Source organism: Bombus terrestris, chromosome 7, assembly GCF_910591885.1.
Source record: "Bombus terrestris chromosome 7, iyBomTerr1.2, whole genome shotgun sequence".
NCBI classification, from domain to species: Eukaryota; Metazoa; Arthropoda; class Insecta; order Hymenoptera; family Apidae; genus Bombus; species Bombus terrestris.
Genome location: NC_063275.1, coordinates 3,968,019 through 3,995,137, shown reverse-complemented (window position 1 = coordinate 3,995,137; position 27,119 = coordinate 3,968,019). Strand labels below are relative to the sequence as shown.

General features: G+C 36.5%; 2 protein-coding genes and 1 long non-coding RNA gene across 4 annotated transcripts; 2 read left to right on the top strand and 1 right to left on the bottom strand.

Moving 5' to 3' along the window:
- The first annotated feature begins 184 nt into the window (after nucleotides 1-184).
- Nucleotides 185-5,496, top strand: LOC100642726 (eukaryotic translation initiation factor 3 subunit A). The gene is made up of 5 exons (XM_003396344.4): nucleotides 185-393; nucleotides 1,047-3,716; nucleotides 3,800-4,023; nucleotides 4,105-4,334; nucleotides 4,422-5,496. Exons 1-5 carry the CDS (start codon nucleotides 345-347, stop codon nucleotides 4,516-4,518), a joined length of 3,270 nt encoding a protein of 1,089 aa, XP_003396392.1. The 5' UTR covers nucleotides 185-344; the 3' UTR covers nucleotides 4,519-5,496.
- Nucleotides 5,497-6,359: 863 nt separating this feature from the next.
- On the bottom strand, nucleotides 6,360-23,378 carry LOC100649578 (clarin-2). 2 transcript variants are annotated; one of them, XM_048407534.1, is made up of 8 exons: nucleotides 23,055-23,378; nucleotides 22,394-22,989; nucleotides 22,171-22,316; nucleotides 19,894-22,058; nucleotides 16,662-16,928; nucleotides 7,798-7,986; nucleotides 7,487-7,622; nucleotides 6,360-6,774 (listed from the first exon to the last, which is right to left on the bottom strand). In XM_048407534.1, exons 5-8 carry the CDS (start codon nucleotides 16,882-16,884, stop codon nucleotides 6,636-6,638), a joined length of 687 nt encoding a protein of 228 aa, XP_048263491.1. In that variant the 5' UTR covers nucleotides 16,885-16,928; nucleotides 19,894-22,058; nucleotides 22,171-22,316; nucleotides 22,394-22,989; nucleotides 23,055-23,378; the 3' UTR covers nucleotides 6,360-6,635. The 2 variants fall into 2 exon arrangements, with proteins under 2 accessions (XP_048263491.1, XP_048263490.1); XM_048407533.1 differs by having other exon boundaries at nucleotides 22,394-23,378.
- LOC125385448 lies at nucleotides 13,226-16,773 on the top strand. Its single transcript, XR_007224745.1, has 2 exons — nucleotides 13,226-14,577; nucleotides 14,653-16,773. It is a non-coding gene; the product is annotated as an uncharacterized LOC125385448 (long non-coding RNA).
- Nucleotides 23,379-27,119: the final 3,741 nt, after the last annotated feature.

Genomic DNA, 27,119 nt, shown 5'->3' with positions numbered 1-27,119 from the left:
CTTACTATTTACTAATAATCGGAATTAATGAAAAACCAGCAACAAAAAGTTCATAATTTTCATGAGAAAAAACGATAAACTAACTGGGATGCTTTTTGTAATAATTTAATTATAGATATTGTTTGGTTTTAAAGTGTTGGAAAATTTAGTTGAATTGTCTTGACTCGCATATTACAGGAAGCCATTTTTCCGTAGTTTCCGCCTTTCATCCGGCACACGCGGTCGAGGTACGCCGTGATAAACGTCGCGTAATTAAAAGAAAATATATCCTAAGTTTCCCACAGAAATTTTTCGAATCCTATGATAGCGTATATGGTTTGAAATCGACTATATTCCGTGAAAAAATGGCGCGATATGGACAAAGACCTGAGAATGCTCTGAAAAGAGCAAATGGTTCGTATAACTATGTCGTAACAAGAATGACTATGGCCGATACCTATTTAATCTAGAGCTGCAAAAATTCTTCCGTTCCGTTCATCCAAAGATTTTGCGATCCATATCATTTTACTTAACCATATTTTTACAATATTGGTTAATCGCCATCAGTGGCGTTTACTACTTGTCATATAACATTCAATATGGCTAAAGTCACGTCTCATTTGACTTTTTTAAAATATTAATTTTGCCCAAACATATGCACTTAGAACGGAATAGTTGCGAAAGGTTAGAGTCCTGAATAGAAAGTATACTATGATTCCGAATGAAATATAATATTCTATTCTTTTATATATGTTTGTTGAAATGCAAAGATTATTAGTTTATGTTAAATAAAGTTGTCTAGTATATGTTTTTTTATGTGAACATGAAAAGCTTTATGTGGTAAATGTTCTTTAAATGTCTTTTCATGATAGTGACACTGACCTAACTTTGACATTATTGTATCACTTTATTTGTTCTGTTACATAAACACTAGTTATAAATTATTCTTAGACAAATATTCTTTAATATGCTTATAATGAAAATGTCACAGTGAATTATTATAAAGCAGTATGATTAATTATTTTTGAAAAAATTTAAAAACATATGTTTCCTTTCTTTTTTGACAGAATTCATTGAAGTAGGCAAACCAGCCCGAGCATTAGATACTTTGCAAGAAGTCTTCCGCAATAAAAAATGGACATACAATTGGTCAGAATCGGTATTGGAACCGATAATGTTCAAATACCTGGACTTATGTGTGGAGCTGAAAAAATCGCACATAGCAAAGGAGGGCCTATTTCAGTATCGAAATATGTTCCAATCGGTAAATGTTGGAAGTTTAGAAAATGTCATACGTGGATATTTACGCATGGCAGAAGAAAAAACGAATCAAGCACGGAAACAGAGTCAACAGGCTGTTATAGATATAGATGATCTTGATAACTTAGCCACGCCTGAAAGCATACTGTTGTCAGCGGTCAGTGGCGAAGATGCACAAGACCGAAGCGATCGCACTATTCTGACACCATGGGTGAAATTTCTATGGGAATCTTATTGCCAATGCTTAGAATTATTAAGAACCAATGCTCATGTTGAAACGTTATATCATGATATTGCACGTATGGCCTTCCAGTTTTGTCTTGAATATAATCGTAAGACTGAATTTCGTAAATTGTGTGAAAAACTACGAAAACACTTGGAGGAGATTTGTAAACTACCGGCGCTAGTTTCAAACGTTTCCATGAACAGGGCGGAAACGCAACAGCTGAATTTGGAAACACGACTGAATCAACTTGATTCTGCAATACAAATGGAGTTGTGGCAAGAAGCATTCAAATCCTCTGAAGATGTACATGGTATGATGAATTTATCTAAGAAACTTCCAGTACCAAAAACCATGGCCAACTATTACCAGAAATTAGCCATGGTTTTCTGGAAGGCAGGTAACTATCTATTCCATGCTGCCGCATTGTTTAAATTGCTGCAACTCTCCCGCGAAATGAAGAAGAATATGTCTTTGGAGGAACAGCAGAGAATGGCTAATCGTGTGTTATTGGCCACCCTATCTATCCCACTGCCATCAGCGCACCCTGAATTTGATCGTTTTATAGAGACAGACAAGAGCCCATTAGAGAAAGCTCAGAAACTTGCTACACTTCTAGGACTCACTCAGCCACCAACGAGAGTTTCTTTACTTAAGGACATCGTTCGTTTGAACATCGTTAATTTAGCATCACCACAATTGCAAGAATTGTATTCATGGCTCGAGGTCGAGTTTCATCCTCTGGAGCTATGTAGCCGAGTAGATTCTGTCATTCAAACGCTACAAGCAGACGAAAATAGTCCATTGATTCAGTATGTTCCAGCTTTACAAGATGTAACACTTGTACGTCTGGTTCATCAAATATCTCAGGTTTATCAAACGATACAATTCGCTAGACTTTTGGAACTCGCCAAATTTACAACAGACTTTCACCTAGAACGTCTGCTGGTGGATTGTGTAAGATACAATGATATGCAGATAAGGATTAGTCACGGAAAGAAGTGTGTGCACTTTGGAGTTGATTTGTCAGAAGCTCAGAGAGAAGATCATCCCGATGGTCCTGTGTTACAAGCAATGCCTTCTGAACAGATTCGTTGTCAACTTGTAAATATGGCCACCGTGCTGCATCGAGCGATCAATATTATTAATCCGAATAAGAAGAAGATAGAGCGAGAGAAATTGCGTTCCGCCATGGTAAGCCATTATCATGAAACCAAAATGAAAGAACACCAGAGAATCTTAGGAAGACATAAGATTATAGAAGAAAGAAAAGAATATATTGAACATATTAATACAGTCCGCGAGGAAGAGGAAATGCGAAGACAAGAAGAACTCCAGAGGCAGCAAATGTTAGCAGAGCAGAAGAGACTCGAACAAGAGAGAGAAGAGCGTGAGAGGAAGCGACAACAGAGTGAGATCCAACAGATCAAGGATAGACATTTGAAGGAGAAGATGCAACAGATATCACAAACTAGTCATGGTCAGAAGGTACTGAAGAAATTGGATGAGGATGAAATCAAGAAACTAGATGCAGAACAAATTGCAGCTCGAGAAGCAGAAGAATTGCAGAAAGAACGTAGGGAGATGCAACAGAAATTGAAGTCACAGGAAAAGAAAATAGATTACCTGGAACGTGCTAAACGTTTAGAAGAAATACCACTACTAGAGAAAGCGGTTGAAGAAAAAATGGAATTAGCTAAACAACGCTGGGAACAACAGGAAGCTGAACGAATTGCTGCGGCCATTGAGGAGAGACAGCAAGCTGTTGCTACTCGTGAACGTATGGCGAGGATGAAGGAGGATCACGATATTTTCTTAGCGAAAATTTTGGCCGAGCGTAAGAGTATTTATTTAGAGAAGTTGAAAGAATTTGAGAAAGTATTGAACGAGGAAAGAGTTAGCAGATTGCTGAAACGTAAGATGGAGCGTAAGGCTGAAAGAAAAGCGAAATGGGAGAAGGAACGAGCTGAAGCTATTGAGAGAAGACGTCTAGAGGAATTGCGTATTAAGCAGGAAGAAGAAAAACGACGTTTGGAGGAGGAAAGAGCTAAGAGAGAGGAGGAAGAGAAATTGAGACGCGCAGAGGAACAAGCAAGGGAAGCTGAACGTCTAGCTAAAATTGAAAAACAGGCAGAGATTACTAGAGCTAGAGAAGCTGAAATAGAACGAAAGTTAGAAGAGGAGAGACAAAGGGACAAGGAAATAACCAGATGGAGAGGAGGTGGAGAACGTCATCGTGTACCAGAAAGGCCAGGTGCATTTCTACACTTTATTGTTCAAAAATGTTTTAAGGATTACATGATTATATGATATTAATTACATTTTATTTGATTAAAGTCGAAATGTCATGGCGTCGTCCTGTTGATGCAAAAGATGACGGTATGAAGGAAGAATCCACTCGCTGGAAAAGACGGGACGCGAGAGAGGGACAAGATAATAAGTGGCGAAGGGATGACGATAAACCGAAGAAAGATACAATCGAGAGATGGAGAAGAGACGATTACGATAAGGATGATACAAGGGATCGAATAGATAAAGATCGTGGAATGGATGGACGTCCAGTAAGTATAAAATAATTGTATAAAAGCTTTATCGAATTATAAATAAAACATACTTTCAACTTACTTAACAATATTTTACAGATGCGTGACATTCCACGTGATCCGTTATCTGATGGACCTCGTAATCGTGGCAGAATGCCTGATCGTCGTGGAGGTGGTGGAGGTGGTGGCAGTGGCAGCGGTGGTGGCGGTGGCGGTGGCGGTGGCAGCGGTGGTGGTGGTGGCGGTGGTGGAACGCGTAGTCAAAATTGGCGCGACAAAAGCGATACAATACAAAATTCGCCTCGAGACTTTCCGAGACGTGATGAAAAGTGACTATATTTTCATTAATTCAAAAATTAATTTTATAAGCTTTAATTTTGAAATTGGTATGTTATTAAATATTTTTAAATTAATAGGCGAGATGATACTAAAGATGATAGACTTCCACCAAAACACGATGAGAGAAGACGACCGCCTGAAGACGATGGATGGTCACAGGTGAGCCGGCGTTAATAGATGACAGAGGTTTAAAGTCTCAAAACATTAACGAAATTCTCTTGTATCCTAACTGTTACATCAATTTTTTTATAAAACCGGTATACATGGCGTGATACCTTTTCCTTGGAAAAAGACGAAAGAAATAACAAATCGTGTGATTTTAACTCTTTGCGGATTGTCGCTCAAAGAGTGAGCGTCGCTGTGGACGAGAGGCGTTTGCGCACACAGTTGAGAAAATATACACATTGAACGTTTGCGTTAATCATTGTTGAGGATTGTGTTATTTTTATCAATATTTAGTTCATCATCAGTATCACTATTACTAGAAATATTGAAACGTCTAAGCCGATTCATTGTTGAACGGTGTTCATTTCCTCTGTCTGTAGCACTGTCTTCGTCTTCTATCTTGTCAGGTTCAAAATAATGAACATGTTCTTTCTGCAACTTTTAGGCATCGTGTATAAGGTATTATAAATGATATATAAAAAGCTTTCTGATTCATCTGGTAATGCCATTGAAAGATTGAAATTCGTTCTGACTCGACCATCATCCTGCATCGCGAATTTGCGTTAAAGGGAAGATAAGATTTCTAAAGATCTATAATTTTCTTTCATCAAAAACATAATACTGTTTAGCTTACTATACCCATGCATAAATATGCTTAAGATTATCGCTCAGAAAAATAGACGTCCACTTCAAAATAACTGTCCGGAATTGTGAACAAATTCGGGCGGCTATTTGCTGACACTCGTCCGCAAAGGGTTAAAAGGTCTACGTAAAGTAATCTTCGGCGCTCATCCGAAGCAACGATATTTAGCATTATATAATAATGCAACAAAGTTTTGAGACATAAAACATAAGGACAGACCTCTTTATTGTGGTATAAATGAAGATCTACGCATCTTATCCGTATTGTCTTTTTAATTGTTTTATTACATTTATGATATAGTTAATAATTAAGATACTACGTAATAAATAAATCACTACAGAGTATCAAACTCCGTTTCTATTTACAACCTATGAAACTTAATGAACAGAATATTCATGAAATCTTGAGTTAAGTTGACTTTTTTTATCGCTGCCGACAAACGTACAGATAGAAAACATGAACACACTATTTATTATCCATTTTCTGTTTCATTTACCTAAACGGCAAGAAATATATATACTACCCTTCTTATAATTCTAATTGTTAATCATACTGTACGCAAGAAAAGGGCTAGAAGTTTCTAAAAAGGGGAAAGATTAATTTAAGCATTAATAAATGCGCGTATAAAACTAGATATTTCAAACGCAAGGAAGATTAGAAAAAACAGTGAAGATATTTAGAGAAGACGTCGACCGACGTGATTCAATGACGATGGCCGAAATATACTGTTATTATAATAAAACAAATCGCGATACACTGTCGCATAGGTATACGTATGTATTTATATCTGATATTTCTCGAAATTGTTACACGAAAATATAGATATAGTTCATCATGTATAGTATACACTTTGTCACACGCGTACTCAACTGTTCAAAATGTTTCGAATCACGCAATATTACGGTGCAAGCTCATAACTCCGTGTAGAAACGATCAATTACATGGCCTGGTTTCCACTCTCGATAATTTCAGCGGTCTGAAAAGCTCGCGGTCATATTTTTTTAAATAAAAGCGTTCAGCCGGAAACTACATTCTGATCAGATCGTTACAAAAATCGTGTTTCCACCTTTGCGCTCGGTTTAGTGAAATTTTAGTTTTTATTTCGCGCGATGAAATTCGCGTTTCATTTATTGTTAAATGTTTCAACAAATTCGTGATCCGAATATCGGACAATAATTGTATTATATAAATCGAAGGTTTTTTTTTAACATTCTTCAAATTTCACACTGAAGCTTTAACACGATTTAAGTGGTAATGCCGTTAACGTGCTTGCTCTTCCTTTTTTTTTACATTACGATGCTAAGTATGCTAACAAACATCTAGGAACTTGTCTTTTCTCGAATAGCAGAAATATCGTAGCCAGCTCTCTGCTTAATCGACTCCTGTTGCCTCGACACATGCTAACAAATATGAGCAGCACTCTGTGTAATTTTTGTAATGGATCTCTTCTGTCTTTGAGTCCTCGTCTCAAGAGCCTTGGGATTCAATACAGCATTATTGCCGCGGCGGTCTTTTCCTCCAGTGCGGGAATTGTCTCCAGGCGTTCGATTTTGTCTCGTCCTGAGCCCCAGCCTACCAATGCTATGCTGATTAAATGCACCACACCAGCACAAACAACCAACCTGAAAGAAGAGCAATGTAATGAGAAAATTCAGAGGTTAAATTTCAAATATACCTCTAGAAACCTAAATAATTTTCTGTATTTCATTTTTTCTACGCTTTGACTGTTGTAACTTAACAGTGATTAAAAGGAGGAAAGTTACATCGGATATAACTACATATCTAAAATCAGTTAAATTCTCAAGGACACTTTCCTTAACGCATTAATACATGCAGAAATAATAAATAGATCATAGATCTTTATGCAAATTTATATTTTTTATGAATACAATTTAAAAAATGCCACTTAGATAAAGTATTGTGTATATATTATTGATTTATATATTGTGTAAATTTTTTGCATATTTAAATTTTTCATAAATGCATAAACATTCGTAGTCTGATAATAATCATATCTCTTTCCTTTATCTTTAGAATGATAAAAGTAAAATAATTTGAACGTTTAAAAGATACGATACTTTACACTACAAATTATAAATTAACTTAAATTGAATAGTATTCTACAAAGCTGCAAGTTTCACGCTTTGCATTCACTGCTCGTTATTTGAAAAGGTTGGACTTTTACTGGAAATCGAAAAACATTCACAATATCGAATGGCGCGCATAAAACTTGCAAACAACTACGAAAATGCGAGATCATCGATGAGGCTTGACCGAGGATTTCTATTGTGAATGCAACCATGCTATCGAGCAGAAGAATGAAAAGTCTCTTACCAAAATGAATAACCAAGCTCGGCAGAACCTTCGCTGGTCCACATATTATCAATATCCTCCTTTGGAAGCACGTTGAAGTATAGCTTCGTGTAATACTGCGCCAGCCAAGTGCTCGTACTCGCCATGCACATTAGTACTGAATCAAATATCAATTAGCTTTGTATTTCAAATTTTACGTATTATAATATAATTGATCTAATGAATTTTAACCAATTTTTTAATTTTTTAAAAAGATTGCTTCTTTTCTATTTGAACTTTAAAGTAATCTATCTGTACTAAGTATTTGAAATTAAATACTTTCATCGACGTACGTGTTAAGATATTTATAAAATATACTCCAGGATCAGAAAGGATCTTAGATCTAGGAGAAGTGGCTGTGTTCAGAACGGCGAGTAAAGCAGCCAGGCCAGCGGTGACAAGTGCAGCTGAGGTTGTTGTTAGAGTGCTGATCCACAGTCCCCAGGACATCACCGTCGGATCTTGCTTGATCATTTGAGGTACTGAAACGAAACAAACGATTATTTTTATGCGATAACTTTAATAATAGCGTTTCAATGTTCTTAGTGGCAGCAGTAAAAATCAACGATGCGGGCCTCGTTATCTCGCATTTATATTTCAGTCATTTGCATTTAAATACTGCGATATTTTCTATATTATCAAATTATAATTAAAAATAACAAAATAACACGCAAAAAGTCTGTAGACTAAAAAAAGTGTTTAATCTCGCTAGAAAAGAGAAATGATTAAATTGAGAATAGTTAATAAAATTGAGCCGATCAAATCAGAGCAAAGTATGTTAAAAACCAAACTAATCTACAAATCAATTATAATTGCTATAATAAACTCTTATTATCATTAATCAACGTTTCATTAGCATATTATTAATGTACGGGGTCCATTATTATCGTTGAAAAAGTCTCCATGCATTTCAGAGCTCAATTTTTCTCAGCAAACCGAATCCCACTTTGGATTGACGTGCAAACTGAAGCTATCGTGGTACGCAATGAATAATTAAGCGTGCAGTAAATACTCTTGCTTTAGCTAGTTCAAGTTATATTGCATCGCAAATAACGGACTATTTAATTAGCCGCGGGCGGGGTTCTCAGTGAATCGCTAAGTTAACAACTTGCGTCCACGAAAGGACATCCGAGGAATTTCTCAAGAGCTGCACCCTTCCTTGTGTTCGACGTTTACTCCCAGCACTCAGTTCCAGCACACAAAATGACCATATTTTACCTTAATAAAGAATAAATTCTTCAATTACAGTAGTTTGCCTTAATAATTTTGTTCAGCCACAAGAAAAAGATTTTTGTAGGTATGTAGGTGAAAAGAACAATCCAAATAAATATCTTCTTTCTAAAACAATCTAATCTAATAATAATAATAAGTGGAATATTGAAGTAATTTTTGGTAACCTTTGGTTGCTTGAGAGCTAAATCCGTAATTATTAAAATACTCTTTGTTCAAACATACCATTAATCCATTAAATATAATGAATTCGACTTGGAATCATGAAAAGAAATGTGCACTATTCATAAGGGAGGATTCCTTTTAATTCAAGAAATATATTTAATATTATATATTAATATATTTCATATTTCAGAAATATATTTTTTATGTCTATGAAAAATCGACATCCGTAGGAGATCAATTAAAATATGTAAATTATATAATTTCAAGGGGAGAAATTGAAAGTTGATAGATCAGAGTATCAACCTTGTAGAACACACACAAAAAGAGAAGTGTACAGAGATTATTATGACCAGACGAAAGCAAGGAAATATATAATCTAGGACCTTCGGTGTCTTTAAAATCAGATCCAAGATTATCAAACATAAGGAACAAGAAAAGACGAAATGTACCGTACATTTCATTTAATCTTAAAGTACCAATCTTAGAACAGCTCTAAAAAAAGGAATTTATAAAGATAATTATAACTAGATGAAATGTGATCCAAGACTTTCGTTGGCCGTGAAAGTTTTCCAGGAAAAAGGGTCTTAATATTCCCCGTGGTCAGCATCCGGGGAACAGTCGATGATACGACGTAGCCCGAGCACGTGAAAGTCGACCACGAGGCTCGGTCGTGGATTTTTGCACACTCAGAAACCAGTTTCTGCTCCTATTGTTACAACCGTCGCGGCTACTCTCGCGCACGGAATCTTTCCCTCGGGCCGTATTTCTTTATTCAACCGCTTCTTTTGCGCGTGGGTGTCGCAAAACTTTTTGCCGCTGATGAAATCTCCATCGGAAACGAATTAAAACCGTGTCAGACAGTTCGAGACTCTTACGGCTGTCTGTTCTACTGTTAAGTAATTTAAATAACCGCTGACACCAAACCATTAATCATACAGAGACAAGAAAGAATTTTTTCTCCTTGCGTTCTTCTCTTTCATTCTGAAGAATTTTTATTTGAGAAATGAATAAAATGTGTTCTTCATTTTATCTTGCTATATCATCCGACAAATTTTTAAAAAATTTTTAAAAGATTAGAGAATCGACATAGAGAAAAAGATCATTTAATACTACACCGAAACTAATAACTAGTACATATAATAACTGAAACTAATGGAACTAATACGTTATCAATATAACGTAGACGTTAATAAATTATTGATATAAAATAGAAATTAATAGATAGATTATTTAACATCAGAATTACCAATCTATATCGTATACAGAAATATATATTAAAATGAAAGTTATTAATATGTTTTAAAAAGAACTCTACGCTTCCAAATATTCTAGTATTAAAAGGACGTTATCGACTTAAAATTCCTCCGTTTGAAGGAATCTACTTTACATAAAATTCTTCATTCTACTTCCAAGTACCAGATTCCAGCAATTAACATCTCGTGAATTCCGCCACCAATAAAGAACCTACGATTCACAAAGAGGTTAGAATTCAGCTGAAAAATTTATTACGTACGATTGACAAAAAGAAAGAAGGAGATAAATACCATTCAAAAAATAATAAATGCCATTGGCCTTTGTCATTAAGCGCACGTTCGACGAATGATCAAAGAGAATATGCTAGTCGCGTGCATCAGCGCGATTAATTCTTTTCTTGATTATCAATGAACTATATAGCCGAAGAGGAACGGAGGGGGAATTAATAAATGATTACGCCAATTTCATTGCGTCACGCATACCAATGGCTGCCCCGTTGCAGGTACAATAAAACGAAGAGGCTGTTATTGACCTCACGTTTCAGGCTAAATAGTAACTATACATGATGGTTGATCGTGCACGCCATGCGACTATCGCTACATACATGATCGAACCGGTACGTGTTTCTCGTGTGTCCCTTTGGGACCATTCCGTGGCTCTATGAAAGAGAAACGTTTCTCATGACGCGTGCCAACAATGTCATTGTTCTTATCGGGGGAGAGACGGCTGAACCTGATTCCACGCTGGCTCCATCTATATAACTGCTTTCACACGCATATATGCGGAATTGGGCAGTAACGTTGAAGTATTACTCAGATTAGTCAAGTCATTTGAAGATTCGGATTATTCAAGTTGCTTAAGGATTTAGATTATTTGGCTTAACTGAAATTCGAATTATTCGAACTATTTGAAGATTTATATCATTCATGTTACTCGAAGATTCAGGTTTGATCGGGAGAAAGAATCGTTTTCGATCTATGGTTCCTTCGAGACTTTCGTCGCTTGTAATGGGCGGAATACATTCCAATAAACAAAAATTTAATCTTGGATTTTTCATGATCATGGCCGCATTTGCATCAACGTTTTCTTACGAACCTCCCGCGATCTGGAAGTTAAGATCATGTTACGATTCTCGTTACACTTATATTTCTTACACATTGTATATATCTCTTTGAATATTGTACAATCTCTTGTATATAATGCAAAGATAGATCCGAAGATTCATATAAAAAGTAGACGTCACTATCTTGAATGAGAAATTGTCCACAATGTACAGTTTCAACAGGAGATTGTTATTCGATACGTAGCTGGTCATTACTGAATCGTAATACGAGAAGGTGATAAAGAAAAGAAGAGAGAATCATCTGTAATAAGAATTGCGATGTGGTTGATACTCTACACTTAGCTGCCACTGGGTCAAACTACTTGGCCATGAGAGTGCAATTACCGTTCTGCTACATTCTCCGATTTCCATAGATATGTATTGTGTACATTGAACATCAAACTTATCGGTCATCGTAACACAAAGCATTTCTAGAACCTTCTCAACGTAAAAGTATTATAAATTATTTATAATCAAAAGCATTAAACGAAAGTTAACTACAAATGATCTGTGATCAAAAATATTAAACAACATTATCCTGTATTCTATACGTATAACAATTCACTAGACGAAATATATCAGGATGCTCTGGATATTTTTCAAGGATATCCTTCAGTCTTCATTAGTTGCTCTACAGATCAGACTTCTTCGAGGATCGAGACCAGAATATCAAGTTCTTATTACACGGCGAAAATTTTGTGAACGAACAGAAACTGGGCAAAAGAAGATACTGCACTTCCAGATCGAGAATGCAATATGAAATGGTTGCTGGGAAAAACGAATATGTCGAGGCGGGCGGGAAATGCTACGAGGAAATTGGATCTGTAGATCGAGCGTCCAATACGAAACTTGTAGAAAAAAAGATAATGAAAATTTCAGATATAGATGTAACTAGATAAAAAAAAAATATCACCATACCTTTATATTATCTGATGTTGCAGAACAATGGCTACCAGCAGAACTATTTTCTGATTACTGTAACCAGGTTAAATTTGAAAGGAAATTTACATTCACTATTTCTCTTCAGCTGACTAATTTTAGATCTTGTTTATCTAATTCAAGTTTCTATTAAAATCCCTTACTCCCTTTAGACCCCTAACCTCTACGTCAAACTTTCTAACCTAAAATGCAAATATACAATATATATGTTCCTTTATAGATTGCAATATAAAAATACAAATTTAGAAAGCCTAAAATACAAATAGGTATAGCTTTACATAAAAAATAAGTAAGCGACTATCTACCATCTAATAGGAACCAATTTAGGCCATAAACAGGCAAAGTAACGAGGATATACCATTTCGCCGGTACTGGGCAGGTTTTTGCGTCCGGTCTGCCGCGAAAATTATGCCGAGACCGAAGTGCGTGAGACGAACCGTTATACACGGTGAGCCCGTAAAATTGTTATTCAAATGTTTCAGCTGGCGGACAGCGTACCCCATGGATTACGTGAATATACCGGCTGATTCCACGTTGAGGGTAAGATGCTAGGGGGGAACGGATGTTTTCGCTCGAGTGCCCGACCGGCATTGTACCGCCGCTTATGGCACGATAACAGTTTCCTCCGGCAATAACGATTTCAGTATCAGGATGACAAGACACGCGAGCATTATGAACACTCTTGTTATTCGAATTCGGCCGTGAAGCTGGGAAAAAATCGTGGATAGATAACGAATCAAGAATTCCTCGCATTTCCGGCATATTTCTCATATATATGTATAGATAGATATTCTTGTATGTATATGTACATGAATATGGATGTTACACATTTATTGTTATAGTAAACTGTGTCAAAATGTGTACCACAGTTTATGTTTAGCTAGTTTTTGTACCTTTTTTGTTTGTTAGTAAATATTTGGAATTTCATGTTAGATTTATTACAATCAATATTGACTGGTTCATATATTTACAACTTTTTAAAATGTTGTCATCTCTCTCTCTCTCTCTCTCTCTCTCTCTCTCTCTCTCTCTCTCTCTCTCTCTCTCTCTCAGCATTCAAAGTATGAATTCACTTGACACATATTTATTTATCTCTATGGTAAAAATATTGAAAATGAATGTTCAAAAAGGAGTCTAGACAGACTGACCCATTTCATTCTATAAATGCTAGTACTTCAGAATTTATATTCAATTGGAAGGACAGATAACGTCCGTTGAGTCTGGAGAAGAAGTATCAATAGAAACATATTAATTAATTTGCTTTGTTCAATATGTAACTTCTAAGTTCCTACTTCATTACCACTTATAGATAAAAATAGGCTGTCCTGCATACTATATCTGAATTTAACTAGTCCAGAAATTCACTTGTGAATTATATTTAACCGCTAGTAAATTACTATCGCTGTATGTACATGCTAGGTATTATCGTTTCTGGTGAACGGCTCATTTTCTAAGGAGTACATCAGATTTTGATTCCACCAGCTCGACCAATGTGTATAACCTGGAATAATATCCAGTGGACGAGTTATCGTCGCGGAGAACCGCATGGAGGGAGATTCTCCGGTGCTTCAGGTACCCAATGTGATACTGGGACCATAAATTCTGCCGGATAGTTGGCCAGACCAGGAGAATCTCATTCGGCATAACTGTACCTGCACGCGATTTCTGTGGGAGATGGTGAACGGCAGAGTCGCGCGTATCTCCCATAAATCTACTATTTGATAATCGGCGTGCCCGGATTAGTTTCGTTCGACCGTGTTACACGATCGAGGCTCCGATTCGTTAACGCGTCCATTGGCAATGATGGTCATCGATGACCCACGTTACTAAATTTTTTAGAATGCATTGTCACCCGATTTTTATATACTCACTTTTCAATCGCAACAGATTGAAATATATCATACGCCATAACATTTAACTTTTGCACATTTTATTTTAATTACAACAATAAGTTGTTCACTTTACTAAACATTCTTTAATCCATATATGTAATTTATTTTAACCATTTTAAAAGATGTAGTAAAACATGTGTTACATCGTAGCAGACAACATAGATTTCATGGACTACAAGATCTTCAATAATGCGAACGATTTAGCTTATCAGAGAAAAAAGCACAAATACGACATTTTGCAAAAATTAAATGTTATGTGTACATTTCAATCTATTCTATAAGTCTATTAAGCTATCCATGATTTCTAAACATGACTCGAATACAGGATTTTTTGCTCTTCTTAGTACATATCTATGTTTTATCAACAGGATAAAGACACAAGGATGACAGCTGCAGGATATAAATTACGTATAGAATTTTCCAATCTTCTCGGGGCAATTATCTGAAACGTTTTAGAGAAGTGGTTGAGTAATAAAGTCATACCGACCGAGGTAAGATAAAGATAAATACATAGATAAATTTATACTGCTGCAATCACAATTGATTATCGATTGGTGTCATTGTAGGTAGCACACAGATAATAGAGACAGACTGTCGTGCTTGGTTGTTCTTTCAAAGATAAGATCACCCTCCTTGCGTCGAATGAAAGTTATGTAAAACGCGTTGTTGGTGAGAAACTCGTCAGAAACTCAGATTAGCCAACGGTGAACAGATTGAATAATTTAACAGATCAGTGTCCGTGTCCAGTACACGGTCGTGTTGAAAAACTACGTGGTCAGTGTTTTAAATCATAAACCTCATCGTAAATTGAATTGTGCAAATAGCACCGATGTTTCCTGGTAATCTTTGTGGCAAGCAATCACGTACATCCAATACGAGCTCGCATTCTAGATGCTTGAAAAACCCTTCGGTTATTCGATTACGAAAAAATAAGCGAAAATCATAGGGGAAACTTATGATAGCTGGTTTTGTTGATTTTTTCAATTTGTTACTCAATGGATAAAAGAAAATATTTTAATGTAAAAAGAAAAGAAAATAGTATGGGACAAATGTGATGAGCTACAGTTTTTGTTTCTCACAGTGAAGCAATTCTAGAATTCCATACACTGTTGACTAGTTCTATATTACTTAAATTACTCTTTAATTCGATTTGCAGATGAAATATGGGCTCATGCTATGTGTTTGTATAATAATTGAATGATATTTATAATTTCAAAAATATTAATATATATTCCTAGATTTTAAATAATGATGTATAATTTATATACTGATAATTCAATATTTACTTAAATTATCTAACATTATTCTACATATAGATACATCACTTTTTAAATATTCAGGAAGATGGCAAAAGCATACATACATAGTCTGAAAATCAAATGGAGAGATAGTTTTAACAAGACGTAGAATTAGTCGACGATATATTGTGGATTTTGAAATTGTTCTTCCATAAGAGGCAGGATATTTTCTTCACCTTCGACCTCCAAAAATGAAATGCATGAAACATTTTGTAGAACGACGATATTGAAAGCTATTAAGATAATTATTAATACCAAAACGCAGCTATCCATTAGTGGAACGCAACTGTAAATGGTTTAATGATTACAGAAACCGTAGAGTACATAATAGCCTCTGTACCTGGAAGCTTCGGTTTAAAGTACAATGTATGAAAGACTGCAGAAACCACTAAATGCACGGAAAGGAGTTCAAGCGTTTAATTACCACTCGGTAATGCATTTGCTGTCGTATAAGCAACATAATAGCTATATGCTCGGTGGAGCAAATATAACACGTTGTGAGAAAAAAAAACGAAGATACGTAGTAGGAAGAGAAAACGATGGTATCCTTGAATGGAGAGTGTTAACAATTCAGGGATGAAGGTAAAATCCGATCCATTAACCGTGACGCTTTATCTAACAGAAAGTGGTTCCGATGGTTAGAAGCCATGTGGTGGATGTTGGCTAAAGTCGAATAGTTTAATGAAGCTGACCACCTTCATAACCGCAAAGTATTTCCCAGAGACTTGTTGCGTTTAATTTTGGAGTAATTATTTTTATAGAATAATAGTATATAAACATATATACTCTTGTCATTTCACTAAAAATTTAATCGCACAAATTTTCATTGCCTATCTGTCTCAATAAGACTATACTGAAATACTTTACTAGTAAGTGTCACATTAATTTTCCATATATAGTGGCTCTTTAAACAACGTCACAAATGTTCCTGCATTTATAGTATGTATTTATTTTTTTATAGAATTTTTTCATTAGAGCTACGTAGTAATACTTTACTAATAATTATAACACAGATTTTTCCTACACTTGTAGACATAATTTACCTCTCTCTTATATGAACGTGATGGTTGCCATTCAAAGAAGATTGGCGTTGATTAGTAACAAGATCCAATTCAATTAAAAACTCCAAAATTAAATAATTTAAACCTAAATTATCACGGTGCCCAATAGCCCAATGATACCTGCCAGTTAACAGTTACATATCAAAGAGTATCCAAATACTTATAACTATATGTATAGTCGATGTACATCATTCAAAAACTATTGGAAGAACTTACCAGAGATATGATATGTCCTCCAGCCATAAGCGACGTTTAGTTCCTTTTTTCCTTGAAGAAGGCCGAAGTGAACTCTGCCAGCGCTTTCTTGAGGATTTGGAGTTCTTAAGGGTCGCGCCTCGACCCAATGTTGCGTCACCAGAGCAGCACAAACCAGCCCACCGCCCAGTAACGACAAGAAGAACGTAGCAAAGATCGTGCCCCTTCGGAACATCGACGTCATCCTTGGATCACGGGGCAAGCCAGTCTTCGGATAGTTTGAGATCACTGGACAGAGGAGGAACGAAAGAAGTGGCAAGTCATACCGGATGCGCGGCTCGCATTCCTTTCATTCTGAGAGCGGCCAGCCCATGAAACTTCAATGAAGTTTATATACTGTGACAGGAAACAAGTTTGTGTACGGTGCATTCCGTCGTGTAATTAAACTCCGGCACATGAAGCTTCGTACATGATAAGTATGCGTTGTGTTAACTATAAAATCATTGTAGTTCAACGAAGTTGAAATAAACGAGATTTATAAGAGGAAAGTATAGAAGTATTTGGAAATAAATGTCGGTGATAGAGCGTAATAGAAATTACAGGATCGACGTACACAGGCTCCGATTGAATAACGAGTAATCACACCGTGGTTCCTTGTGTAAAAATAAGGGAAAAATATAGAATAAAACTTTTTCATTTTCGGCTTACTTTTCAATAAAATCGAGTTTGAAAATTAGATAGGATTAAGTAATCGACAGATGGTCATTGTGCGTGTAAAAATAAGTCAAAAATGCGGAATAAAATCTTTAAAGCTTCATTTTCAAGAAAATAAAATTTGAACGTGTTTAGTTAAAAATTGGTGTAGTACATGCGCGTGACAAATTCTACTCTGTATCTTTTTCTTATTTTTACATTCATATTATTTCCGCTTTCGCGTGTTATTCAACCGGACCCTGCGTCTACTAGGATATTTCTAAGACTATAATATAGTCGACTTTGGACGGTATTTCTCTATAATACAAATTTCAAAACTGTTATCGATTTTTTAAAGTGCTTAATAGTCCCTAAATTTTCTCTAGCATCTAGAACCACTGATACTCTTGAAATCCTCACGAAACCTCAGACCCTTTAGAACATACTCAATTACCCTATACTACTGGAATCTTTGAAACCCTCTGAAACCTCAACTACCACTAGAAAGTTTCGAAGCTGCAGCGCACTCGAAACTTCAAAATATCCCAAAATCTCCGATCTAGAATGCCGTATATGTATCTCAAATCTTTAATCGATCTTTAAATGATTTTTATAACATTCTCAATTTCTACATTTTCTTCAAACTCTTCAAATCTTTGAGACCCTCTGAAATCTCAAATATCACGCAAAGCTTTTCAACCTTCTGGATTTCTCCGCATTGCTAAGATCTTCGAAACTGTCTGAAATTACAGGTCTCAGTGAAAAACTTAGAACCTGCAACACGCATGAAAGCCTCTAAAGTTATCTCTACTCATCAAAGCGAATAAAAGAGTCTTAACTCCTTACGTTCTCGTGTGCTTTATATCGTAACATAAACCTAGGAGGTGCGTGGAAAAATGTTGTCCTATTCGCTGTCTCTGCTAACTCGTAACTAGCTAGTGCGTACAACTTGTTTCCTTTTGCGAGTAAACGCGAGAACCATTCGGAGACAGCGCATATTTCTCGTCCAAATACGATGTCCTCTGTGTTCGTAGGTTGATTGGAATGACGCCTTATATTTGGACAATGTTCCTTTCTCTGGTGGCGGTTTCTCTTTTCGGCAAAAGCAGCGTGTTGACGCTTTAATCGTGGACAAGACAGTCGACGCGTGGGTATCGGTAGTCTACTTGACGACAACAACTATTTAAATTATGCCACAGAAACTATGCCGCTTTCGCAACAATTATCCGGTCTGCTAGAAAAATACTGCTGGTGTGAAAGCGCCTAGACCAAATATTACGCTACTTTTCCAGAAACCTTTTTCATCCGTCCGATGAATTACTGTTTTGTCGGAATTCTCGGAGCGATAGGATTGTACGAAGCAGATGAAAAGTGTTTGGGAAAAGAATATAGAGAGTGAAGTCGAATTTCAGAAACAAATAGTACTCATCAAAGCGAACAGTATAGAATAAATAGGATACATTATTCTTTCGATAATACAAATTTATAGAATGCTTATCTAACGATATTTAATCCGCACGCTATTCTAAAGGGAAAAGGATGAAAGGAAGCAAGACCAGTGAATAACAAGCAACCTATCAAACATCGAATTCACACAGCGTATCCGACAGCTTATTAAACGACAACATCAACGTAGCAATTATTTTAATTCTCCAATTATTTCGAGCATTAAAGTTCATCCTTCTCTCGCTTTCCTTTCGCTCAGCAGCTCGGTCATTTTGTCAAGACACTCTCAAAATGGTTTTGTGAAGCATAAATTGATCATTTCAACGGTTTTTGTCATATTTAGAAAGATAGTATATCTAAAGCTTAGCACATTGCAAACAGGTCAAGCTGAACTCGATTACTGCAAATAGAGATGTTATTAAACTTTGAATTGCGAGAATATAAAAACAGAAATTTGATCGTAAGCAAATTATGAACAACTTTAGAATTTAATCTACCGAGTGACGCGATAAAACACGGTACAATATTCAATTAAGTCGAACAACGAAATGTTAACGCGTTACATTCGCGCGTGTATTTCAAACACAAATCAGCTGAAACGCGCTTTTCGAGAAAAGCGGAAACCTATCTGGAAACGTCGCAAAAGTGACTTGTATTAAACACATCGTTCTGGTAAAAAGGACATGTACCTTAAATTTTAGCAAAATGAGGAGAGAACGGAGAATCGCTCTCTTAGTCTATACGTCTTAGGATAGAACAGAATTATCCTAAGTTGTGACATATTTTCAAAACACACGTGCGATGTGCAGCGAGAGCCAAAGGTTCAACATGCACCTTGAAGGCATAAAATTTATTTAAAAACTTTTATTATAAATAAAATTTGATAAGTTAAAAACACATGAATGTAGCACGCATAAATTGAAAATGAATTAACAGATCGGATGTAAAGTACGCAGGATTACAAATTAATAGTAAAAAAGATCATACGTAAACCAGTATTACACGAACATCATTTTTCTACGGTGTATCGCTCACTTTTGACTCTCATTATTGATTCTCTAAATGTCACCTACGATGTATATATCTAGATGAAGAAAAATATGATGATAAATACCTTGCCCCTGGCTCTCGACAAAGTGCACCTGGCTGAGGCTTCTCGAGAACTCGCCCTGCTTGACCTTCTGCGAGAAGTCGCCGTTGCCGAGCCTCTTGGAAAACTTGACGCGACAGTTGCTCCGAGGTTTGCCTGGCCTCAGCAGCGACGATGGCCTCGGTCTCTTGGCGAACGTGTACGGGATAGTATAGGGCTGTGCTACGTAAAAGTAAATCGGCCGATAGTCTTCATGGAGATGAGACTGCACGAACCCGCCGTTCGTCGGATAGCTGTTGTACACGCTCGGTGCTCCGTTGCTATAAGCGTACGAGCCCGTGTAGTGGATACCGTAGTGGTTCGCCGTGTTTCGTGACTTCCTTTCCACCGTTTTGAAAAAAAGTGTCCCTTTCGTCGGACACTGTCCTTAACTTAATAAAACTCGTCGACAAACGTCAATATACCTGCTGTACAGTTCAATTCCTCTATCCAGTATACGGTTGATTAAGTACTAATGAAATAGTTTCTTATATTTCGTCTACTAGTCGACTACGACAGGATCGTTACGTTATTAAAATTCTTCAACGAGTTCTCTAGAGTTGTTGCTCGACTGAATTTCTCTATTGACTATCGTACTAAATTAATGAAATATCATCTTATACTTCGTTTACTATTTAACTGCTGTTAGTTCTGTTATTAGAGGAAGTACTTTGATGGGCAGAATCTTAATATTTTTTAAATTGTTCGACGATCGTCGCTAGATTTGTTGCTCAATTCAATTTTGCTGTTTGATAATTAATAAGCTAGTGTCTTATACTCTGTTTACTACTTGTCTATTACTAGTCTTGTTACTAGACACAGTCCTTTCCTTTTCCTCTTTTTTTTCTAAATTATACAAGGACAGTACTGTAACAGCTAGTTTTTCTATAATTCCTCACAAGATCGAAGTCGAACTTAGTTGCGTTTCTTTCTAGCTCTTCGTGACTTCTTTCTCGCCACAGTTGTTAACCTTTTGATGAACCGCGTAACAAGTGTCTGAATGATTGATCGCTTTCTTGGTTCCTTCAAACGTTCTTCAAGATCGAGATTACTTTTCTTTTGAACAAGGAGGTATTCGATGGTCTATCAATAAAAATTTTAGGTGGATCCGTTTCGTCGGATGAAGAAAACTGGAGCTGGTTATTCTTTCAGCAGTCGAAGAAAGAGAAGTAAGAAAGAGAAAGAGAGAGAGAGGGAGAGGGAGAGGGATAAAAAGGAACCCTTCTGGCGCCCGAACGGAAATTCCTTTCCGGCGATTCTTTATCAAGGGACGTGATTCAAGCCAGCAATTGAATTTTTCACTGGGACCGTCCGTTCCGTGTGCAGGAGAGATTGTTTTCCCGTAAGATCCTCTGCTCCACGCTGCGGGTATTCTAAATGAGAAAGTCGCCCCCTCTCCGCTTCTTTGCCGCTTAATTGTCAATTAAGTGTGCTCGCATATACGTGTCTGAAAGTTTCCAACCCTCTGACCACCGTCAGTTTCCAGTTAACTTAGAAACGTTGTAATTTGCATGTAAGAGTGAAGCGTGGCGTTGCCGTTGTTTTCCCGCGTATGTTTCCCTCCAAGCTGCTTTGAATAGTAAAGGGAGATCCTTCTAAAGTTAACGGTCCCTTAGTATCCTCTTTTTTCATGAATATTCTCGCGCTGCTTTTCATGTCATATCCTTGAATCCTTCACTCTCCTCCCTCGATCCCCTTCCTTTTTCCTTTTCTTTCCTCTACCTTTCTATCTTTTAACGACCACTTAGCTACACGAAGCGTTCTTTACCAAGCACGAGGTTAAAATCCCAAAGAGCTATTAAGATTCTCTTTTCGAATTAAAATTTGAACGTGCCCGTTACGACAACGCGAAGCTTCCGGCGCATAGTAATCGCATTAATTGGACCACGTTCGTTCCGGTGAAAATCGTAAAAAGCTTAACAAACGCCTCTTTCTCTTTCTCTCTTTCTTTCTCTCTTTCTCTCTCCGTTTATCCGATACACTTCTTGCATCAGAGAGGTGCCACGAGTGGCAATAAGTACAGACTCGCAGATAAGCTAAGGACTATGCCGGAATTAGAAGAGAGGGGAAAACACTCCGAGACTCTGGACTCTGGTCGTTTCTTCGATCTTGTAATAAATCTGCGACAGACGATCAGCACATGTACGAGTCTGAAATTTTGTCAAGCCATATATCGTGTTTCACGTTTTAGACCGAATTGTTTCTTTCTTTTCTCTTTTTATTTCTTTCGTTTTTTTCTTTTCTTTTTTTTTTTTTTTTTACCGCAAGTTATTGTGCAGAATGTCAAGCGATTTTGTATCCACGATGCTTCGGAATTCTTCTCGAATACCGCTCGGAGTCCAGATTTCTCGACGGCGACGACGTGCAGCGTGATCTTTTCTTCCTCTCACCGTTTCACGTTGTGTCAACTGTAAACAATGCGGTTCCACGTAAGTCGCGCGCTCGAAAACAACATGTATATATATATATATATATATATACATACAATGGAGACGGACAAAAGAGAGATTTTTCCCTGCAAATTCTTTCGTCTTGAATCTTAAGTATATCTAAATTAGAATCTTGCATTTAAGTCCTTTACGATTAAAAATTTCGTATGAACATTTTTTTCTATCGTATTCCAATCTTGTTCTTCTTTTTTTTTTTTTGTAAACCAAAAGTTTCAAACAGAAATTTTTCCTTCCAAATCCCTTTATCTTAAATCTCTAATAAAACTAACAACAAGTTAGGATTCTTTAAATTTAAATTGCATTGCATGTATCTTTTCATTGTACCGTGGTCTTATTCCTCTTTTTACGACCTAAAAGAGAAGATAATTAGAACAGAGAATTTTGCTGCATGAACTCTTCCGTGTTGTATAATTTACCAACTTCCATGTCATCTTATTCTTTAAATATTTTTGTTTCCGCTTTCCCTCTTAAATATTGAATCATCCATCCCTGTTTCATTCTGTAACTTATCTTATCCTAACCTAGCTTAACATTTACGTTCCAAATCTCCTGAAAGTCCTAAAAGCCCTGAAATTTTCTCCAATCAAAGATTTCTTCTACCAGAACTTAGTGTCGACCTCTGTACATAATGCTACAAAATGAAATTCTATATTTCCTATAGTCAAATAATGAATTTCGTTAAATAGCGTAATTCACCTATTACAGTATAATAATTCTTTCGCTAAAAATTTCAAGCAATTCCTCAGCAGTAAATCCGCAAAAAAAAAAAGAAAAGTTTCAACAAACAAACACACGATCCATTTCCAATGTCCAAGCATTGCTTAATCATGTCGCGTTTTCCCCACTCTCTTCATTCTCTCAGTTATTTTTCAATGTTCTCAAAATGAGTTTACGTTGGCATTCATGAACAACGCCGTCGGGTAACGCTCTTGACGTAACTGGAGCAGCAGTTGCACGAACGTAATATATTACATTCACACGTCCGCGCATCGTTTTTTACAAATTGTTTAAGGGTTCCTCCATTACCGTCCGTTCCTGTCCCGCCAAAATTATGTACGTATAGCGGTCGGACTCGGAGGTTGTTCCAATTAATCGTTGTTCCAAGAATCGTGCGCGATCGTCAACAAAAAACCGGTAGTGATTCGTTCAAGGCCGAACGCACACGAGTGATGCGATATCGACTTGCGTTGTTCGTTATTTGCACGCGAATCATTAGTAGACGAGATATAAGATAAATCTGACACCTTGTGAGATTTCGTGTCACGTGTTCTGACATACTGATCGTGGAAAAAATTAGAGGTTTCGTTGTGCCATCTACCATTTAGAGCGACAAGCTCTACCTACGAAATAGAGTAGAGCATACGATTATCCTAAATTTAAATTCACATTCAAATTTTCGGATGCAGATTCAAATTTAACTATCAAGAATACAATTATCAAAATAGTAGAAAAATTCCAAGCGAAGTAGTCATAAGGAATTTTTAATATTCTAATTTTTTTTAACAAGAGATGTGTGAAAAACTTTTTAACCGTTTTATGTTATTTCCACCACAAAAAAATTCCCTCTTAAACCTGTCAAACACGTAATCCACACGGTAGCGACTTTCCTTTCGAAATTCATATCATCTCTGTATTTGTGAGATAATTAGCATTTATGCTAATGCAGCATAAACCTTCCTCTTTTTAGCTTTTTTTAAATAAAAATTGCAAATCTTTAAAACAGAAAATCTTTAATAATCAAACTCAAAAATTCATAGCCTATCGACATATAAATTATAACAATATCGTGTTGATTGCCTGTACGAGACTAAACAACGAAAAACGGAGATAAATTTCTGGAGAATCCGTGAATTACCAAACGGTATTTTCACAGCTGTAAAGGAAAACAAGTTACGTTGAAACTGGTCTTGATGATCATTGGCCACGGTGATTTTCGTAATCGGAACCTTGACGCGACATCGCTGACATTAATATGTACCTGTTATGTTAATGAAAAACGATAACGACCCGCAGAATCTATCTTAAGAGCGGGTAATAGGAGATATATTAACAAGGATAAATGAATACTTCGATGGACGTTTTCCTTTTCATCGACGGGAAAACATACGTAATTACGTGACGATTAATGCATCCTTCTAGTACGTCTTCCTTCCATTGTATCACAAATAAAATAAATAAATTCATAGGAAATTTGAAGATGCAAGAATGCATAGAACACACACGCTACATACATACAGTATCTAAAACAAAGCACTTGTCAGAATACTCGGTACGTCAAATAAATCTTTGCTTACTACTTTGCTCATTTTCATAAAAATATAAATTTTCATAAATATCCTTAATGTGCCCTCGGTCATGAAATATTAAGATTGTAACTATTAAATGGATCTAGCGCTTCTGTATACATAGTAATAATTTGCATAAGCATTAATGTCACAGAATATGGCATAAATGTCATCTGCGGTTTGCAAGAACACAAGTAATAAATTCCTTGACAGATATTTGCCCCTCTAAAATCTAGTGTAGGTCTACTCGCGCGTCGCCAATCGGTCTTTAAACGCACTAATTGGACAATACGTCGGTACATCGCTGGAGAGACTTCAGGTGATTAACCACGTGACCGAGAAGATGAAACAATCGAAATTAATCTCCGTTATTGAAAGACCAGTCAGGTTTAATGGATGCCCTTAGTTTCTGTCGTGGGCAGAAATATGGAAGAACCAAACGTACAAAGAGAAAATAGACGGAGCGGACGAAGGGATCGCGGATATGAGAGGAAAATAGCGAACTTTGGGAGAAAAAGAGAGAGAAAGGAACGATCAGAGAAAAGCTGACAGGAAAGAAGAGCGAAAAGTGGCAAAAAAGCGAGAGAACAAAGGGAATGCGGATGGAACGGAGAGAAAAGAAGCAGAAATTGGTAAAAGTAATATAAGAGCAAAGAAAAATGCAAGAATGTGTGTGACTGAATGTGGAGAAGCGGGATGATGAGGTCGACTGAATGCCGTTAGACCGTGTCGTTGATGCAGCTACATGACTACGTATACATAGCCTCGTGTGAAATATCATCGCTCGTAGGAAAGGAACAAACGAAAAGCAGAGAAAAATAGAGAAAGACTTAACAAAGAGAGAGTCGCCGACGTTCCGAATCTGTCTGGTCGTGACAGTCTTGCATGAGATGGAACGGATCAGAGTGTAATTCTATTGTGACAATGCCCAGCGCTGCTTCGTATTGAGACATTGTTTTCGATCGTTTCTTCGCAAACATAAAAATAAAAAAGGAAAAGAAAGAGATAAAATGTACAAGTTGGAGACGAAATGGTTAGAGAAAAACACCGCCTCGATATTTTCATTCTACTTTCTCTCGTTCCTTTTTTAACACTTTCATTAACCGAACAGCACCAGAGTGTATATAGACAACTTTAGAGAGAAATAAATGGCAGATGTTCTTCTTGCACATACCTTAACCGTGTTTATAGACAAAATAATCAGAGCAAAGGAGAAAGTGCAGAGATTACGTTCTGACAGATATTCAATTATAACGTTCAAAAACAAAATTTTTAAAAAACCATAATAGCTATAGTAAATTATAATAAATCATAGGAATTATTAAGCATAAATACGCTACATTAAAAATGTAGATAGAATATAATATCAAAATAGTAGAAAAAAATGAAATATCTTTTAATTATCGTTCGTCGAATTTCACGCGCACGTAATTGCGTGTCCGTACGGTATTTTCTCAGTAACCCGTTCTTTCTGCCAGAAGAATTTCTCTTTTTACTGACGTACACATCGAACAGGGTTCGAGATAGCTATCTTCGGTATGTCTTTCTGAACGTAACGCGATTCTATCTCGCGCACGATATCTTGGAATTTTTTTCCTCTCCAACAGATTGACTCGTCGTTACAACCGGTCCGGTTCGCGGATTTTTCTTCCCGCCTGACGTAACTCTTTCGACATATACCGACCATTTGCTTCGGGGCATCGGACAAAGATGCATCGTGGTCCACCGTAGTCCACGAAACTAGGACACGTAACCATCCCCCCCACCATCTCCGACAACTGGCCAGTGTTTCTTGTCCTGTTCACTAGCAACTCGCGTAACATGACTTTGTACGTAGATAATGAAATTACGGCCATCGACCGATTCACATGACAATCCATTTATTTTTATTCTTAATTTATAGGCACGTTTGAAAAATATCTATAATTGAGGCTAGTTTTTCTCACGTATCTTACGTAAAATTTACATGTATAAATTAGCATAAATATATTGTAGAGGAAGGATGCTTAAGGAAGTTTCAGTACTTATACTTTATCCTCGAGCGATAAACACATGTTTTCTTGATTATACGGCGTAAAATACTTCATGGTAGCATAACAGGAATAACCATAAAATATGCTCAATTTTACCCGAAACATAGGTCCTTAATTCGATCGAATGAAAATAGACGAATAATACATGGCTTAAGGTTTCTCTTATCGTGATTCGATGAGATCCGTTTGACTAGACCAGAGGACAACCATCTTGTTAGGATAAAAAAAGAGGAGAGAGGGGAACGATGAGAGAAAGGTAGTTGCGAGTATGTACGTGTAGTATATGTAATTTCTGTACGGTTCTTCGAGATATAATTCCATTACGAAATTCTTCTCACGAGATACTTATATCCCACATAACATAACTTTAATTCTGGTATAATTAATTTCTTCTTTTTTCACGAGATCAGGTGAATGAAATTTAATCAACGTGGTAGAATTTA